This window comes from Culex pipiens, chromosome 2 (assembly GCF_016801865.2).
Source record: "Culex pipiens pallens isolate TS chromosome 2, TS_CPP_V2, whole genome shotgun sequence".
NCBI classification, from domain to species: Eukaryota; Metazoa; Arthropoda; class Insecta; order Diptera; family Culicidae; genus Culex; species Culex pipiens.
This window is the reverse complement of record NC_068938.1, coordinates 216,926,325-216,946,561: the sequence shown is the minus strand read 5'-3', so window position 1 is coordinate 216,946,561 and position 20,237 is coordinate 216,926,325. Positions and strand designations below refer to the sequence as shown.

The 20,237-nt window shown below is 40.5% G+C and overlaps 1 protein-coding gene across 11 annotated transcripts in view; it reads left to right on the top strand.

Annotated features, from left to right (window-relative positions):
* LOC120427505 (protein 4.1 homolog) overlaps positions 1–20,000 on the top strand; it is a 69,460-nt gene extending 49,460 nt beyond the window's left edge. For 8 of the 11 annotated variants that reach the window (XM_052708042.1, XM_052708041.1, XM_039592360.2 and 5 more), the window contains exons 3-16: positions 5,372–5,582; positions 5,647–6,245; positions 10,073–10,431; positions 10,493–10,650; positions 11,079–11,177; positions 12,145–12,244; positions 12,420–12,490; positions 12,853–15,606; positions 15,842–16,060; positions 16,245–16,358; positions 16,475–16,636; positions 16,695–16,805; positions 16,987–17,101; positions 19,087–20,000. In XM_052708042.1, the coding sequence (XP_052564002.1) occupies positions 5,436–5,582; positions 5,647–6,245; positions 10,073–10,431; positions 10,493–10,650; positions 11,079–11,177; positions 12,145–12,244; positions 12,420–12,490; positions 12,853–15,606; positions 15,842–16,060; positions 16,245–16,358; positions 16,475–16,636; positions 16,695–16,805; positions 16,987–17,079 (4,986 nt within the window). In that variant the 5' untranslated portion in view covers positions 5,372–5,435 and the 3' untranslated portion in view covers positions 17,080–17,101; positions 19,087–20,000. The remainder of the gene's footprint in view (positions 1–5,371; positions 5,583–5,646; positions 6,246–10,072; positions 10,432–10,492; positions 10,651–11,078; positions 11,178–12,144; positions 12,245–12,419; positions 12,491–12,852; positions 15,607–15,841; positions 16,061–16,244; positions 16,359–16,474; positions 16,637–16,694; positions 16,806–16,986; positions 17,102–19,086) is intronic. The other 3 variants (XM_052708046.1, XM_052708047.1, XM_052708048.1) reach the window with 3 other exon arrangements.
* The last annotated feature ends 237 nt before the right edge of the window (positions 20,001–20,237 follow it).

Sequence of the window (20,237 nt, the reverse complement as noted above, 5' to 3'; positions counted from 1 at the left end):
TTTGGTCATTTTGGTCATTTTGATCATTTTGTCTATTAGGTCATTTTGATCATTTTGGTCGTTTTGGTAATTTTGGTCATTTTGATCATTTTGTCGTTTAGGTCATTTTGATAATTTTTTTAAAACTTCATCATCCCGGTACGAGAATTGAACTCATGACCTCTGGATTGGAAACCCAGCACGCCGCTAGTCGAAACCCATCCCCTACCGGTCAGTATTCCCAGTGAGCATATTTCCAGAGTTTTTTTTGAAAAGGACCAATAAACTATTGTCTTTCATATGTTTATAGGACCTAATCAAAAAAAACTCTAGATTTACTCTTTTAAGGTATCTGACTTTGCCGAGCCAGACAGGAATCGAACCCATCACCTTCCGCTTACAAGGCGAAACCCGTAACCTCACGGCCACGGAAGCTCGGCGAATTTGGTCATTTTGGTCGTTTTGGTCATTTTGGTCATTTTGGTCATTTTCGTCATTTTGGTCGTTTTGGTCATTTTGATCATTTTGGTAATTTTGATCATTTTGGTAATTTTGATCATTTTGGTCATTTTGGTCGTTTTGGTAATTTTGATCATTTTGGTCATTTTGGTTATACTGATCATTTTGGTAATTTTGGTCGTTTTGGTAATTTTGGTCGTTTTGGTCATTTTGGTCATTTTGATCATTTTGGTCATTTTGGTCATTTTGGTCATTTTAGTCATTTTGTCGTTTAGGTCATTTTGAGCATTTTGGTCGTTTTGGTCATTTTGGTCATTTTGTCGTTTAGGTAATTTTGATCATTTTGGTAATTTTAGTCATTGTGGTCATTTTAGTCATTTTGGTCATTTTGATCATTTTGTCGTTTAGGTCGTTTTGGTCATTTTGATCATTTTGGTCATTTTGGTAATTTTGGTCGTTTTGGTAATTTTGGTCGTTGTGGTAATTTTGGTCGTTTTGGTAATTTTGGTAATTTTGGTAATTTTGGCAATTTTGGTCATATTGGTCATTTCGGTCATTTTTTATATGTTTTGAGGGAACCTCGCATCTTTTGAGCCATAGAGAAGTACGGCAAAAACATAATCGAATCTTCAATGTTTCTTAGACGAAATTTTAGGAAATTTTCGAACCATTCGATTTTTTTTCGGAATGTAACTCACCATACGAAAAAAAAAATCGAAAAACTATAATTTGTTAGCTCAAATATAAACTTTGAGGGACCATGTCTTCAAAACTGTGCACTTTATCAAAATTTCTGTTAGTTAATTTTCGATTGTAAATTCAATTTTACATTAAAAATTGTAGCTAAAACACATTTTTCTAATTCATAACTTGGTGCAAAATTTTTGATCGTGCTTCTGTATGGCTCAAAAGTTACGGGGTTTTGTCGCAATACATGAAAAATTTGAAATAATAAAAAATATAACGGGAAATATAATATAAAAAAAAATTATTTAACAGTTCACATTCATTTCTACAACTTTGCCGAAGGCACAAAATCAATCAGAAAATTGAAAATTGTACTGACAGCTGCCAAAATTATATGGAGACATGTATGGGTGAACCATGACACAAATGGCTTTGTTGGTCATACGGAAGGCCTCAACCAACTTTGAGCAAAACAAAAATCGCATAATCGGTCGATTTAGTAGGTAATTGCTCATTTGAAAGCGAAAGGAACTGGAAAATAAATTCAACATATCTCAAAAACTCATTCTCAAGCTCAGATGGATTTAACATTCAACTTTTTTCAAGCCTTAAATTTTGCACAACTTTTTGAAAGTAATTTGCGAGATTTAGACTTTTTCACAGATATCTTCAGATTTTAGAATTTCTCGCTTAACGGTTTGAGTAGCCACCCTGAAGTCGCTCAGAATAGTTAAATTTCACAAAGAAAAGTTTACGACCTAGTCGTGTCCCTTGTCTTCATACAAGCATATATTAATATTTAAGTATGAATCCTCTGGTGTTATTTCTATGAAGGAAACAAGATTTTATTTATTGATGTGAACCGTAATTTTTCTGGGTCCGAAGGTCGCTCGGAAATTTATGATGATTTTGGTTTCACCTGATCTTAGTATGCGTTCTTCAATATTTTTTTGCGAGAAACTCAATCAAATTATCTAAACTTAAGATTCTTTATGGTTTTGCGATAAAAATTTATCTTTTAAAATTACATGGTATTTTATTCGGATTTTTTAAAGACTGAGATTAAGGTGACTCTCAAGCAACCAATTTACATAAAGTTAAACTTAAAAGTGTAGCCAGAATTTTGGTTCGGGGGAGGGGGGGGGTTGTAAGAAGAAATTTTCTTCTTCTTCCCTCTCTCCCATATGTCTTCCAAAAATTTCGGGGGGGGGGGGGGGGCTTCAGCCCGAAGCCCACCCCCCTAGCTACGGGCCTGGACCACAACATCACTAAGCCTTTAAATCTTTTCAAATCCTACATACATCTAACAGCTGGAGCTCCAAGTAATTTTACTCCGCTTCATCCCATCCCATCCACGTCGGCTCCACGTCTCTCTCCCAAAAGATTCGAAACGGTCGATGCCAAACCCCGGTCACACATAAAAAGCTAACCGATTCGAGGATGATGTCATTGTCGGGCGCGCACATCTGCACCGATGTCCAAAATCACGCGAGTCGTCCTTCAGTCCACAGCATGCTGTGTTGACGCTGTTCAGCAACAAGCTAGTCCGCGCAATATCTAATCCTTTCCCTAATACCAATTTCAAACGCACACGCGATTCCCTTGTATCTTGTTGACCGGGCACGTGTCCACACGCGCTTATCTGGTCATCGCAGACCCAGGCTGGAAGGAATGTGTGACCAATAAGTCATAGCTTCGTCGTCTCCAGACCAAAGAACTGGACAGTTGATGGAATTAATTATGCACCGACGCCGGGCGAGCGATTTCAAAGTTTTTAATTAAAACTCACTGTGTGCGTTGTTTTGCCGGCCCGTAATTAAAATATTTCACGCTGTGTGCAAAAAGCCAAGCTTGGTCTAAGCTGCGAAGAATGTAGATACTAGAGGGATAGGTCGACGCCCTTTTTGGAGCGCCGTAACACAAAGTTGCAGTGTGACGACAGAGGTTGCGATTGTTTTTAAAAGTTTAGCCCCAAAGCTGAGGTCATCGGTTGAAATTATCCAGCAAGAGGCCCTCTAAAATAGAACCGCTGCTGGGAGGGACTCCCATAAGCGATAATGTGCAATACCAACTGGCACGTACACTTGGCGTCGTCGGTCTTGGATGAAGGGCAGGGGGGTGCATGCATATTGACGCGCAAAAAAACCGTTCGCCGAATGCACTTTGAGATAAGATATGGCCACCACAGCTCGGAACTGTTCCCGAATGGTAAATACGTGGTGGTAGGGAAGCATTGGCAGTTGTTTGTATCAACAAGTTTGCAAGAGAAGCTTCTAAACTTCATTTAATGCAATTCAACGAATCGTCTCTGCGGTAAAACATACGCAAGTAGGCCTGGCCACTCTATTGTTTGAAATGTTTCAATGCTAAATTTAGACAATGAAATGTTTCAAAAATCTATAAAAAATATCAGTTTAACAATGCGGCTCTGGAAATGTATTGAAACATTTCAAACGATAGAGTGGCCAGACCTACTGGCGTTACATTTACCGCAGAGATGATTCGTTGAATTGGATTTGGTGAAGTTTAAAAGCTTCTCTTGTTGAACATTATGGCTCAGATTTCGGAAAAAATACTTTTTCATTGTTAATTCGCGAAATCCACATTTTGAAGGTTGCTAAAACTGGATGTCCTCCCATATAATCAACTCAAACCTGGCACTATTATCGTCTCGTTGTGATTGTTGCATCGATTGATCCCCCCCCACTCAATAGCAGGTACAATGCCAATAACTTCTAGCCCATCAATCAAGCCAGTTCGATTCCGATTCCAACTCGGATGACGCTACGCTGATTGATGGATCTAGGGGAACACACATCCGCTTGAATGACCAACCAACCTTGGCTCAGATTCGCGCAAAAAGACCACGTGCGCTGTAAGCTCCCGCGGTAAACATTACAAATCGACATGTGTGAGTCGGTCGAAATGAGCTAAAAATACGTTGTCGACGGAGAAAGTCGGTAATCAAAATAAAAACAAGGATCGTGACCTTCGCGCGACGAATTCTTGGGAATATGTAGTTTGTACCGTTGAGATATGGGCGTTGACCAGGTTGCGTATGCCGACTTCACGACGACTAGCGCGCGCACGTGTAAGAGATACCTACAACATAAACGCCGGACTCCGTGCGCGAGGTGTCCGCAACTCTAGACTTGCTTGATGTGAGAGAGACTTCAAGTCTCGGGCTCAAGTTGGTATTGGTGCTGCATGCAAGTCCGCGCGATCTAAGTCGGCAAGTGGAAAGTGAATCACCGCTGAAAATATGTGACCGCTGTGAGGTTTGGATGTTGTTGATGGTCGTGGACGATGACGACGACGGTTTGCTGTTTTATTTATTTTTTCACCAGAATTGCGGTACTCTGTCAATGGGTTAAATTTAGCTGTGCGCGCGCGCTCAGAATAGTGTTGACGGCGATGACGGGTTGATTCATGAAGCAATATGACGGACTTTTGGTCTTTGGAGGCTCAATATCGGAGTCATTGAGTAGCACAATCTACTAAAGAAGTCCAAGAACTGTTTGCTGATAAGCAGTATGCCATGAGATCGGACAGGTGGCAACCTACCTGTATTTCCGCTCAACACTGTCTCGCAATTTCTGTTTATATTTGCCAAGAGCTGTTGACTCAAGAGCATATCATTTCGAACTTGAAGTTCAGGATCACCGTCGTTGAAACGACACACTTTTTGTTGATAAGATAAGTCGCGCTATCTATTCCGTCGTTCTGTTTACATTCAACGAATCCGTACCATCGCACTGGACAATGTCAAATCCGCTAAAACGACCTTAGTAGTAACTCGTGCTCACCAGACGGATTTACAAATCGAATTTAAATCAAATCCCTCCCTCAGACCATGTGATATCGTACCATCCCTTTGGTTATTCCAATCCCTCCAGTAATTGGATCATTTTGAAACGCTGCCAATTACCGTCCACTTGGAAATGCAAAAAAGTGCTCCAATTTGCACTATCATCGCGATTCACTTGCCGCGACGCGCTATCCCCGGGAGGATTGTGAGGTCTAGCCAGTCAGACGCCTAATTATTGCACTTTGTCCCGTCCCCTCGAGCTCCTCCCTTCCCCATTTCCATATAAGTCAATTACCCGGCAGGAGCCGCGCGTCCTGGCCGGCTTGCCGGCTTCCCAGTCACTAATGGCCAACGGCGGTGGCAACATCAAATTGAATTTCTCACTCTCCGTCTCTTACCGGACCTTATTTTTTTTGTTCTGTTGTTTTCCATTTGCAGTTCCTCGCGTTTGAATCACAGCCAACACAGCGAGTAGTTGCGTACGACGTACTCGCTCGAAAGGATGCCGGGCGAGTCGAAAGCGGCTGCCCCTGCGGCGGAACCGGCGGCGCCAGCCACACCCAAGAAGAAGCCGGCCTCCTCCTCCGGGAAGGCGGCCCTCGCCAAAGTCACAGTCCTCGACGGGTCGATACTGGAGGTGACGATTGATGTAAGTATCGTGGGAGACACGCTTGAGATTCATTTTCATCCTAACCTTACCCTCCCAATTACAGCGCAAAGCCCGAGGACGAGATCTGCTAAACTCCGTCTGTGCCGGACTAAACATCCTCGAGAAGGACTACTTCGGCTTGACCTACGTAACGGCCGTCGATCCCCGCGTATGGCTCGAGCTGGAGCGACCCATCGCCAAATTCTTCCGCTCCGAACCGTGGGAGATGAACTTCGAGGTCAAGTTCTACCCGCCAGAGCCGGCCCAGCTCCAGGAGGACATCACCCGGTACCACCTGTGCCTCCAGGTCCGCAACGACATCCTCGAGGGACGGCTACCGTGCTCGTTCGTGACGCACGCCCTACTCGGCTCGTACCTCGTCCAGTCCGAGCTGGGTGATTACGACGCCGACGAGATGAAGGACCGCACCTACCTGAAGGAGTTCAAAATCGCACCCAACCAGACGCCCGAACTGCTCGACAAGGTGATGGACCTGCACAAAACACACAAGAGTCAAACGCCGGCCGAGGCCGAACTGCACTACCTGGAGAACGCCAAGAAGCTGGCCATGTACGGCGTCGATCTGCACCCGGCCAAGGACTCCGAGGGCGTGGACATCATGCTGGGCGTTTGCGCGTCCGGACTGCTGGTCTACAGAGATAAGTGAGTACTTTTCGATGGGGATCTCGGAGGTGATCTATTCCAATGGTATAATTACACAACAGAAACAAAACTTCGGACATTTGAAAATAAGATTCGGATTATTTGATGGTCCTAATCGTAATGTTTGGTATTAAATCCTGATCTTCTGATTGTTCTGAAATCTCAAAATAGTGTCAATGTGATTTGTTGATGGTCCCAAATCTTATATTTTGAATTTGTGAATTTAAAAAAAAATATGGATTTTGATTTTTTCATCAATTTTTGAATTCATGATTTTCTAAAATTAAAATTAAATAAATCAATAACTTTATTAATTCTTATTTTTTTTATTGAATTTTTTTTAAATTCGTGAGCTCTTAAATTTTTTAATTATTTTTAATTTTTTTTCAATTTTTGTGTTTTTGATTATTTGTATTTTCAAAAATAAAAATTTCTTGATTTTCGAGTTAATATTGTTTTGAATATTTGAATTGTGTGATCTTTTAAATTTTAGACTTCCGTTTTTTTTAAGTTACATATTTGGAAAATGTTTAATGTCTGAATTCTAAAATTTATTTCCTTAAAAATAAATATTAACATTTTTAATTTTTTTTTCAAATCTTTGGTTTTTTTTTGAATATTTGTATTTTTAAATTCACGAACTTCTTAAATTTTGTAGTTTTTACAAATAATCAATTTATTAATTCCTTATTTTTTCAATTATAGAATTATTGAATTCGTGAATTCTTAGCTTTTTTAATTATTTTTAAAATTTTAGGTTTTGTTTAAATTTTTCTGTTTTAATTTTTTGTATTTTCAAATATCAAAATTTCTTGATTTTCGAGTTCATAATTTTTTGAATATTTGCATTGATTTTAGAATTGTGTGATCTTTTAAATTTTACACTCCGGATTTTTTTTAAAGTTTTAAATTGTAGAATGTTTGAATTTTTAAAGGAAAATGGGCAAATTTGTATGCCAGCTCCCAAGAGTCCGGTGAGTCTACCGCCGTAACAAGCAAGAGGTCGGCGGTTTTTGACCGCTGATCATACCCGCATAGCATCAGTGAGTATGGCAGACTACTTTGCTAATGTGTTGGAATGTCCTGGGTCATCCTAGGACTCCCTGGAGTAAAGATCTGTGGGTATTTTACCGTTACAAGCAAGATGTCGATCGGTTTTGATAACGGATCATACCCGCATAGCTTCAGTGAGTAAGGTAGAATACCTTATTGATGTTTTGAAATGTCCTGGGTTCTCCTAGGACTCGCTGGAGTTAAGATCTGTAGGTCTACTATCGAAACAAGCAAGATGTCGACCGGTTTTTGGTTTTTACCAACACATTAACAAAGCAGTCTACCATACTGATTGGAGCTTTGCGGGTTTGTTCCGGAGTCAAACACCGTCGACCTCTGGCTTGTAACGGCGGCAGATCCACAGATCCTAACTCCAGGGAGTCCTTGGATGACCCAGGACATCCCAACTCATCAGCAAAGTAGTCTATCACACTCACTATAGCTATGCGAGTATGTTCCGTTGTCAAAACCAGTCGACATCTTGCTTGTTACGGTAATAGACCCACAGATGTTTACTCCAGGGAGTCCTAGGATGACCCAGGACATTCCAACACATTAGCAAAGTAGTCTGCCATACTCACTGATGCTATGCGGGTATGATCAGCGGTCAAAAACCGCCGACCTCTTGCTTGTTACGGCGGTAGACTCACCGGTCTTAACTCCCAAGAGTTCTCGAATGATTCAGAACATCCCAATAAGTTGTTACAACATTGCACTGTAGCCTTCCATACTCACTGAAGCAGTCTGGGTAGGATCCGGTTTCAAAATCTTGAAGTTTCGAATTGTTTCTATGGTATGCCTCTTGCACAAACGGTTCAAACGGATAGAAACAAGAGAATTCATGTTTCAATCATGCTAAGACATATCAGAACTCATAGTTTTTGCTGATACGCGTCGAATGAAGTCAAGATTATCGAAATCCATGATAAAATAGAGATTTCATGAAGGATTTTAGAAATAGTAAAAATACCATTTTTTATACATTTTTACCCAAAATGCTCAAACTTCAACAGCTTGTAACTTTTGAACCCCGGGGTCTAGAGAGTTGGTCCAGAAGACTTTTTATCATGTATCGGCGAGATCTTTCGAAAAAAGTTGGTCCCGTTCGTGTACATCCTTGGACCAAATTCGCCCATTCTCCAATTAATTTTTTTTTTTTTTTTTGACATTTTTGAATTTGCTTTTTTACATTTATAAATCATGTGTTTTGAATTTCTGATTTTGGAAATCTTTGGATTTTTTTTAATGTTTGTATTTTTGTATTTATGAATTTCTTAAATTTTGTTTTTTTGTACAAATCATTCACTTTATTAATTCCTTAATTTTTGTATTTGTGGAATTTTTCATTCGTAAATTCTGAAATTTTTTAATTATTGTTAGAATTTATTTTTTGTGTTTTTTTCTGTTTTTGATTTGTATTTTCAAATATCTAAATTTGTTGATTTTCGAGTTCATATTTTTTTGAATATTTGCATTTACTTCGGATTTTTACAGCTTCAAATAACGGAATTTTTCAATGGTTAAATTTTTGTTTTTTTTATATTCTTGAATATTTTTTTTACATTTTTCAAATCTTGTGTTTTGAATTTCTGAATTTGAAAATCAATGGAGTTTTTTTGAATTCAAGAATTTCTTAAATTTTGTATTTTAAGCAAATCAATCACTCTGTCATTTTTTTTTTGTGGAATTTTAAATTCGTAAATTCTGAATTTTTTTGAATTATTTTTAGTACTTTTTCTATTTTGATTTTTTAATTTTTAAATAATAATTTCTACATTTTCGAGTTTATAATTTTTGAATATTTGCATTTACTTTAGGATTGTGTGATCTTTTATATTTTTTACAGTTTCAAGTTGTGGAAATTTTTAATGTAGAATTTTGTGTAATTTTTTTTACATATTTCAAAATTTGGAATATTGAATTTCCGAATTTTTTACATTTTTTTAAATTTTGTATTTTGAGTTTCGCAATTTGAAAATCATTGGATTTTATTTTTTTCAATATTTTTTTTAATTCATTATTTTTTTTATATTTTGTATATTAAACAAATCAATCACTTTCTTAATTCTTTAATTTTTTTTGTGGAATTTTGAATTCATAAATTCTGAAATTTTTGAATTATTTCTAGAATTAGAATTATTTTTTGTTTAATTTTTCTGTTTTGATTATTTGTATTTTCAAATATCAAAATTTCTTGATTTTCGAGCTCATATTTTCTTGAATATTTGCATTTATTTTAGAATTGTGTGATCTTTTAAATTTTACACTTCCCCCCTTCAACCCGACCCGAAAATTCGTGGGGCAAAAACATTGTTTTTTTTCGAAAAACTGAAAATAGAAGTTTAATCAACTGAAAACCATTTGATGTGCATTTTCCTGCGTTTAAAGCCATATGTGGCTTGTTTGAACACCTTTAAAAATATATTGATTTTTTTATGGAATATTTATGAAAAAAAATTCGTCAATATTGCAAAACAACTGGACTGGTTTAAAATGCATTTTAAAACACTTTTTTCATCCAAATGTTGAAACTTTGGTTTGTAATTTCATTTTTGGTTTGTTTTTTGTCCCCCCTCGACTTTGGTCAGAGTCATGGGACATAAACTTCAAAAAATATTTGCATCGGCCTTAGATGTTATAAGTAAGAAAATTAAGAAAATATTATTCGGACTTAACATTCAGGTGAACATATCTTGACTTTCAAAACTTCGAATCTTTGGCATAAGATCCAATTTCAAATCAGAAGTTGCCTCAACTTCCCGTTCTCCCCTCAGACTCCGAATCAACCGCTTCGCGTGGCCCAAGATTCTGAAAATCTCGTACAAGCGAAACAACTTCTACATCAAGATCCGGCCGGGCGAGTTCGAGCAGTACGAGTCCACGATCGGCTTCAAGCTGGAGAACCACCGCGCCGCCAAGAAGCTGTGGAAGGCGTGCGTCGAGCATCACACCTTCTTCCGGCTGATGACGCCGGAACCGACCAACAAGAGTGGCCTCTTCCCCCGGCTCGGGTCCAAGTTCCGCTACTCGGGCCGTACGCACTACGAGACGCGGAAGACGCCGGTGGACCGACCGGCGCCAGATTTCAAGCGTAGCCTCACCGGAAAGCGATTGTCTAGCCGGAGCATGGACGGTAAGCGCGATCTTTGGAGTTTTTAAGAAACTCTTATTCTACGAAATCTTTCCAATTTTAGCCCTCGGTCACCAGGAGAAGGAAAAGGCCGCCCTGAAGGATCCGAACAAGGACGCCAACAAGCGGCACACGATGTCCCATCCGCCGGATCACATTCCGGACTTGGAATCGCCAACGCGTGGCTCGCGGAGTCCGATCAAGAAGGACAAAAAGGAACGCGTGAGTAGATCCAACGTAACTCCAAACTCGCATCAACCCGTGTTGGACAGTTTGACCCCCGGTTTACTAACCTCCCAGTTTAGAACCTTCCCCACCCTTAAGAACACACTGAAGCTTGATACAAAAAGTTGATTACCTTTCCCGTCTATGAATTTGACATATCAAAAGTTAGTTTTTATTCTGTACTTTTTAAACTCATGATTTTCTTAGGGTTGTTGGGATCAAAAGTGGCGCCCACTGCTATTACTAATAAGGTTTACTAATCCGTATGTATTGTATATTATCTATGTACTCTTTTCTCATCGAAAATAATCGCACCACAACTCATCAACTACCCCAACAAACTAACCACACGCACACTCGCAAAACTGACAACTACAACATCATCACCACACCACTACAACAACATCAAACAACATAACCTGCAGCTGAAGCGCGAGTCTAGTACCGGAACTGCTTCAGCGTCGTCACAGAGCTCACTCGAGGGTGATTACGATATCGCCGCGTCCTCGTCGAACGCTGTCCAGGTTAATACCCCCAGTCACTGTTTCTCGCTCCTACTCTCTTTTCTTTCTCTTTTCTTCATCTTTTATTCCTTTTGTAAAATCATGATTTTTCATGTATTATTTTCATGTGTCTTTTGTTCCGGTACTTGAATATCTCAACCAAAATAAAATAAGAAAATTAAATCGCTCTCTCCTGCAAAGTTTCACTTTTGTACCGTGTTCACTCTCACTCTCCTTGTTCTGAGCAGAGCAGAAATTCTGCAACAAGAGAGAGACTGCCACTCTCTTCTTGTGTATCGCGCTCTCTCTCTCTCTCAAAATTGGAATTGTGTTCGTTCTCTTTGAAGATTTGCAGGAGAGAGCGAGTTCCTCATTTTTCCATCTATTTTTTTTTTTTTTCAAGTACTGGAAACAATTTTTTTTGTTTCATTGCATTTTTTAAAAATAAAATACAATTTTTTGATCAAATCGATTAAAACGGGACAAAAAAGTTGATATTTTTCCAATTGAAATTTTAGCCTTAATTTGGTTTAGCTTATTTTTAACCTCTTCGGTGTTTTTGGTAATCCTTAAAGAAACGGTGTAAATTACTACTCTTGATTTTTTTTTGGCTTTTTGAACCTGGATTATCGAAAAGCGCTCGTTTTGTGTGATTTGAACAGATTTGTGAGCTAATTTGGCGTGAAAGACTTTTGGGAGCTATCAAGAATCTTCATTATTTTGTGTTCTCATTTTGTTAACTTATTATCATAATGCATGAATTTATGATTCGTAGTTCTAGAATGAAATCTTCAGTTTTATTCTCTATCAGTAGCCGTTCCACAGAAGAAAAAATCTGAATGGAACGCAACCTAAGTTCGAATTGCCTTTAGTAGATTAGTTGCTTTTGCTGCACTATTTTAGCAAATCCTCTCGAGCGCGCCTAAAAAAAACAATCACTTATCCTTCGACAAAATGTGCTTAAATGTCGATGTTGTCTCTCTTCTAGAAACCGGTTGGCGGAGTGGCGGTCCTACCCGTTGTCGGCAAAAAGGACAAGGAGAAGGAAGTTAAGGAAGTCTCGCCCGTCAAGGAGGAAGCCGTCAACGGTGAGTGCAACGTGTTATGACAGACTGGTGGGAGAGAGCAACGTCTGTCACTTGAGAGAGAAATGTCTCTCTTTTTTGTTTTTTCTCTCTCATTATTTCGAAGTGGGAGAAAAGTGCAATTTTCTTCGACTACATGTTTGGGTGTACTCTCTTCTGATCGATTCAACCTTTTTAGGAAACAATGGCAACCAGGAAGCACTCAACTCATCTACCGAAGAAGCAACGTCTCCTTCCGGAAAGCGAAAGGTGAGTTTCGAGTTTTTTACATTTTTTTTCCTCCATCTAGTTTGAGATATTCAGTCCAAAAAGTCGTCTTTGTCAGTCTTTGAAGTATTCCGTAACTCGATCTTTCTAAACTTCTCAGTAGAAATAGTTTCAACTTTTCCTCTATATCTCGATCGTAGCTTGAGATTTGAGTCCCCCCGAATTAGGTGTTCACACGTCCCCTCTTTTTAGATTTTCCCTTTCGAACAATAGTTTGTAAGTTTGCCGTAGTATTCTAGATTTTTCATACAAAACCCCTTTTTTCGTTTCTTTTTTCGTTTTCTTTTATCGTTTGGTAAATTGTTACACAAAAACCCCAAAAAACGCACCGAAAAACATCGTAGGGCGGCTTCCTGTCCTTCCCGTCCGGGCGCAGCAAGGACAAGAAGACTCCGGTGGCCGCCGCCACCACCAACGGTGACGGTGGCGCCAAGAAGGACGCGTCGTCCCCAGTGAAGGAACAAACGCAGGCCCAGGGCCAGAAAGACGGCGGTAAACCCGGCTTCACCAAACCGTACGAGTACTCCGAGAGCGACCCGAACACTAGTCCCAACAAGAAGAACGTCAAAACGCGCGGCTTCCGGTACGACGAAGATCCGTCGTCGGGCACGGGTGGCCAGAACAAGGAGGACGCCCAGCTGAGTCCGAACTCGCAGAGCCGACGCGCGACCGGGCTGGCCTTCAACTACGCTCCCGGAGAGGACGCGAACGTGCGCGAATCGGTCGAGAAGCGCAAGGTTCCGGGAACGCCGGAAGCGGCGGTTAAAGCGGCGGAGAAGCTCTCGCCGACGAGTGCCGGTCGTGGGCTGGCCGGGGAGGGGGATGCCGAGAAGGGGGTGAGGACAAGCGCGCGATCGTACTCGCCGAACAAAGGACGCGGGGTTGACGGGGCGCTGTCCGGGGCTGGATCGTTCCGTCCGTTGGACGACGGTGCGGATCCGAACAAGTCGTTCATTGCGGGTGAGCAGCAGGGAGGGATTGTTCCGGTTGTCGCTGGGCCTCCGGAGCCGGTCAAGAAGAAGGTCAAGATCATGGTCATTATTTCACGGTTCGATCCGAAGACGAAGAAAGTGGATACGGCGAACGGAGTTGTGGAGCACTCGACCGGAGTGTTGGACACGAAGAGCGGTCAGATTGAGAGCAAGTACGGAGTTATTGATCCGAAGGCGGGAACCGTTGTGAACTTTAACCAGCGAACTGGCCAGAACGAGACCTTCCAGGGTCAGACGGATCCGAAGACGGGTCAAATTCACATCGTGACTGGAGTGGTTGATCCGAACACTGGCAAGATCGATGACAATCTTGGACAGGCCATTATCGTTGTTCCGGATGATGATTCGATTGTGGAGATCACTACGATCACGAGCAAGGTTGACCCTGCTACTGGGAAGATAGACACGACGAATGGGGAGGTTGAGCGAACGCGTGGTATTTTGAACAGCAAGACCGGTTTTATTGCGACCAAGTATGGTGAGATCAACCCGAAGACAGGGGAGTTGAGAGCGGTTGATCCTAAGACTGGAAAGATCGTTGTTAGAACGATCACGGTTGACAAGGATAACGGACAGGTTACGATCGTTGGAGTTACCGACCCGAAGACCAACAAGGTTGACAATGGTCAAGGTCACTTGATCGCGATCGGTAACCAGGTTGATCCGGTTGTTGAGGTTACCTCGGTTTTGGGTAAGCTGGATAAGAAGGGTATCGTTGACCCGAAGACGATCACGTACGATAAGAGCACCGGTCAGTTGGATACCAAGGACGGTAAGATCAACACCAAGTACGGTCAGTTTGATTTGGTGAAGTCGACGCTGACTTCGGTTGACCCGAAGACGGGCAAAACTGAGACGAAGGAAGTGAAGATCGACCCTGTGACGGGTCAGGTCGTGTTGAAGAATCAGGTCAATCCGAAGACCGGCAAGCCGGACAAGGATTATGGAAGAATTGTTTCGATTAGAATTGTTCACAACCGTATTGACCCGGCTAGTGGAAAGCATGTTTCCAGCGTTGAAGATAAGGACATTAAGGTTGATCCGAAGACCAACCAGATTTGGGTTCCGGAGGGTAAGGATAAGAGCACTGGCGAGACGATCTACAGCTCGAGCCAGGTAGATCCGAAGACCGGCTACGTGATCACCATTTACGGTTATCTGAACCCCAAGACGAATGAAATCGAGAAGCAAACCAAGCTGGATCCGAACTTGACCAAGGTTGATCCTACAACCGGACAGATCTACGCCGCCACGGGACAGGTTGATGAAGCAACTGGCGAGCCACTGTTTGCCGCTTCGCAGGTCAACGCTGAAACCGGGGAGATTTACACCAAGATCGGCAAGGTAGATCCCAAATCGGGCAAGTTGGTGATCATCAAGATCTTCATCCTGACCAAGAAGGACGAGCGAGGAAAACCGGAGGAGGTCGATGTGAACGGAGTTGACTTTGACCCGATCACAGGAAAGATCAACAATATCGCGACCAAGACGGTGTACGTGTACAAGATGCGCGATCCGATCACCGGAGAAACCTACGCGGTTGATCCGAACGACCCCAGCATCGCTGGAGCCCGAACGACTGTAACGCAAACGATGACTCTCAGCGGAGAAATTGACCCCGCCACCGGTCGCATCAAGTCCGAGTGGGGCCACATCGACCCGAACACCGGAGACATCGACCCGGCCACCGCCATCCGCGATCCCGTCACCGGCAAGCTGATCCTCAACTACGCCGACATCGAACCGAGCCACTTTGGCAAGAACGTCACCGTCACGAAGGAAACGGTCCCCATCACGCGGGAACAGTTCTACGAAGGCATCAAACATCTCGGCGGCAAGAAGGCCGTCCGGCGGGACTCGGAAAGCTCCGACGATGACATGGCCGAGTACGGCAGCGAAAGTATTAAGGAGATGAGCTCGGGAACGCCCCGGAATGCAGCGGCGGCTGCAGCCGCGGGTGGCAAGTACGGCGGAACGCCAACCGTGGTGAAAACGACAACGAAACAGGTTATCACGAAGAACGAAGACGGCGTCACGCACAACGTCGAGGAGGAGGTGCAGAATCTGGGCACGGGACAGATCGTGTACTCCACGCAGGAGCACAAGGTAAGGGCTGCGGGGCGTTGAGGGGCTAGTTTTTGCTACCCGTTTGAAATTTTTGCGCATTTTTTCTACGAAATTTTTTCGCTTTCTTTTTGGATGCATGCATTTTGTTTTGAGTTGATGAAGCCGTGCTCTCTCAAGCGAAATCATGCAACGCGCGCGCGCAAAGTAATCTCTCATCGAAAAACCTCTTTCACTAACCACACTCACTAAACAACACAACACCCAACGAACCTAGGCGGACGCCCCGAGCGATAGTCACGGTAAATTCCTAACGGCGACGGCGGTGACCACGCGGACGGCCACAACGCACGAAGATCTGGGCACGAACGCCAAGACGCAACAGCTGGAGGAGAAGACGGTCGCGACCACGACGACGCAGCACGGCGAACGCCAGGAACAGCGGGTCATTACGCAGGAGGTCAAGACGACCGCGACCGTCACCAGTGGAGATCAGGTAGGGACGTCGAAGCGAGAGAGAAACTCTTGAGTTAACCATTGAGTTCATTTTTTTTTTAAATTAATTTTCCTTTTAATTTTGTGCATGCTTGCATCATTTGCTCCCGATTGGTCAAATGTCACCCCCACACACCTTCCTGCTTGTCTCGTTGTCGTTGTTGTTGTTGTGTAACTTGCGTTAGTATGCTCGCCGCGAAAGCATTTCATCGACGAGTTCCGGCGATTCCGGAACGCCCATCGATGGACCGTACGGCGAGGAGGACGACTCGACGGTCATCTACAACAAGAGCTACACGGTTGGTATTTTGAAGAGAGCGTGTGTCGTTTGAGCATGCTGTACAGTGAGCCGAATCGTTTTTTGAGAGTTGTAAATAATCTTCGCCGAACTCATTGTTAAATTTGTCCCCAACAGGGTGTGGACGACGTTGCGGGCGCCTCAAAGATCCCAACCGGACCGAACGTGGAGCACCACCGAGTTCTGCTGGACGACAGCCAGAGTGGCGTCACGGCCGAAGGCGAAATCGTGTCCTCCCAGACGGTCTCCAGCAAGACGCGAACGGTGGAAACCATTACCGTAAGACCGAATTTTTCTCCCTGTAAAATTTCATTCTAAAAAAAATCTTAACTTTCAGTACAAAACGGAACGCGACGGCGTGGTGGAAACGCGGGTTGAACAGAAGATCACCATTCAATCGGACGGCGATCCCATCGACCACGACAAGGCCCTGGCCGAGGCCATTCAGGTGAGTTCCCCATTTTCAATTTGAACACCCTAAAGCGATCTTTTCGAACTCGACGTTTTTCTTCCGTTTCTGTGTATACCTTTATTCAAAATTTCGAAACAAAAAAATGTGAATAGCTTCTCGAAAGCGTGTTTTAAAACCCAAAAAAATCATCGTCCCACCCCTTTGTTGCCCACGACAGGCCTCGAGACGGTTCCGCACGGATCCGGAGGAACGAATGCGCCAGCTTAGCAATGCCATGTTCGAGCGGAAGTATAACTTTCCCAAGTTTTGAGAGCAGGTGGCGTGGTTTTGAGGTTTGAAATGTTGAGCGAGAAAGCTCTTTTTTCAAGGAGTTTTTGGCTGAGTTTGGCTAAAATTTACCATGCTTTTGGCTTGTACTTTTCTTCGATTTGGAGTTGAGTTGAGTTGTTTGATAGTTTGGCGAGTCTGAGTTTTAAAACTCACCTAATAACATTTATTTCTAGCCATAACATGTTCCTTAAAATTACGCATATTTTCCCTTTACACTCGAAAATATCATTTTGAAAACGAACATGAAATTTAGTTCCATAAATAACCAAATCAATTTCATGATACATTATCATTCTCAATTTACCATTCTCATTATTCATCAAAAAAGTTAAAATCTTGGAATTAGATCAAACATGACGTAAGACATGATAAGACCATTGCAATTGTTATTTACATATTATTTTTGTTCCCTCTTAAAAATTTCCCTGAAAAATAATAATAAAATGCTAATAATAAAATTACTGAAATTAACATTTTATTTATAAAACATGTGAAATGTTTCGTTTTGTACTATGAAGCAAACTCAAACTTTTTAAGTATTTTACAAATTTATGATTTTTTGGACCAAAGATCGGTTGATGAAAAGTTGAAGAAAAGAAAAACATTTTCATATTTTTTCAACATTTGCAATTTTTTTATGGTAGCATAACTGTAATGATGTATAAAGCCTATTATGATAACTTTTGCCTATTTTTTTAATAAGGCTTGAAATTTGTTTTTTTTGTAACTTGTTTGCAAAATTGATTCTACAAGTTTGTTGAATTGAAATTGAAACTTCAGTGAAAAAAAATATGATATGTCCCATTTTTTCAAAAAAAAAAAAGTTATGGAGGAGGAAAATTTGGAATAAAATTTTTGTAGTGGCTCAATTAAAAAATACTGAAAACTACCTAATCAAAAGTTGCTTTATTGAAAATTTAAAGCATCATATTTAGTAAATTCTGAAATATATAATTTAGTCGACATTTTTGCATTTTTTTTTTTACAAACAGGTGGTGGAAAACTTTTTAGTTTCATTTTTCATTTTTTATTAATAATATTTAAATTTTACATGATGGAAATTCAAATTTTTAAAGTTTAAAGATTTTAAAATGTTTGAGTTTCAGAATTTTCGGAATTTTAGCTTTTTAATACTTTTTGTTTTATTTTATTTTTTTATTTGTATTGTAAAAATAATAAACTTTCAAAATTCGAATATCAAAATTTTAATTTAGTTTTTGTAAAAAATAATGTTTTGATTTTCGAATAATTGCATTTGAAAATTTTAGAATGTCAGAATGACGGAATCTCAAATTTTAAAATTTTCTCGATTATTATTTTTTTTTAAATTTGAAGAATTTTAAAATTTTAGAGTTTTCTTGATTTGTATTTTTAAAATTTTGATTTTCGATATGGGACAACTTTTTCCGTTTCGTGTGAGTTGGCAGAAATTTCCAATTTTGAAATTCTAAAATTATGAAGTGCAATCGTTCGAAAATTAGAATATTATTTTTTTACAGAAAAACAAATCTACGACTTAAAAAATAATAATTTTTAAATTCAAATTTGGAAAGTTTAAAGTTCGGATTCGTAATCAGGGACCCTTTAGAACATAGGGCTGTGTGAGTTGGCGAAGAATAACCCATATTAAATTTGAGATTCAGAAATTTTAAACTTAATTTTTTTTTAATTTTAGAAATGTTGAGTATCAAAAGCAGGAGTAGAGAGACTATTACCGATTGATGATTTCTCAAGGAGCTCCCAAGAGCTGGTTTTGAGTTCTTGCAAATCTTCGTAATAAAAAATCATTTCATTTCTAGTTTGATTCATACTAGATTTCAACAAATCAGTGTTCATTACTCCATGGATATATTTCCACTAGGACGAGAAGCTATACCATTTTCAATCGTGTCCATTATTTAAGCTTAAAGTTTTTATATTTGCTTTAGTTTTTTCATCAAACGCAAACATTTTTGCAAAAATTCTAATCGATTACAACACATTCTAGGAAGCAACCGCCATGAATCCCGACATGACCGTGGAGAAGATCGAAATCCAGCAGCAAACACAGTAAGGCATCTCTTCTCTCTCTCTCTCGCATTGAGGCGAGTAAGTGACAGCAAGCGAGCATGCTTCTCTCACGCTGCGTGTTTATCTGTGTACGTATGTGTGTGTGCGCGCGCGCTTATATCAGCTGAAAATGAGCAAACATGATGGTTTCCACTCACAACAATAGAATGAGAGAAATATCACAAGCGCAGTGCAAAATCGTCATCATCACAGTATCTTTTAGGTTGCGAATTATGTTTTTTTTTTTTGTTCTCTTTGTAAGAATTGGTAAGAGTTGAACAGTTGGACGCAAAATTCAGTCACATCACCGTTTAAGATGTATGAGGACAGTTGATAGTTTAAGCATTTTCTAATTTTATTACAAAATATAACAAGATAACAAAAAAAAACAACAAACATACAAACAAAGGGACAAATATTGAGAGCAACACTGATGAAAAGGATAACAATCAAATCGCTTTAGGTCTGAATGTGTTGTTTGCTGTGCATAATGATTAAAACGCAAGAAAATTAAAAGTTGTTGAACAATATTTAACAATATTTACACGCAAAAGAAGGTGAGATGCAGGAGAAGAGCTTTTATTGATTGATGAGATAAAGTAAAGAAGAAACCCTATTTAAACGTGAGCGAAGTCGAATATTTGCTTTCAATGTTTCATGTTTGCGCAAGCCGAGAGCAGCCGGAATCGTATATTATATTACACAAACAAAAAGTCTATAAACTATCTTTTCATAAAGAAGGAAAACTAAAAAATATTGAACAAGAAATTTACAGTATCAAAGCGACGCTGAAAGAGAGAACCAAATGAACTTTTTCGTGCTCCTATCTGTAGACAAAACTTTGCAAAACTATACCCTTATACAAAAAAAATCGTAGAACTTTTTCCCTTTCTCGTACCTACTCGTATATTACAATAAGCAGTTTTTCCTACTCGCAAATTGCGCCCGAAACATCAACAAAAAAAAATAGCAAAATTTTTAGCCGAACATATTTAATCAACATACAACCATCGTGTTCATTGAATGGATTTTCAGCATCAAATCAAACTTTACAACAAAAAAAAAAACCCGAATCCACCAAAAAGGTAC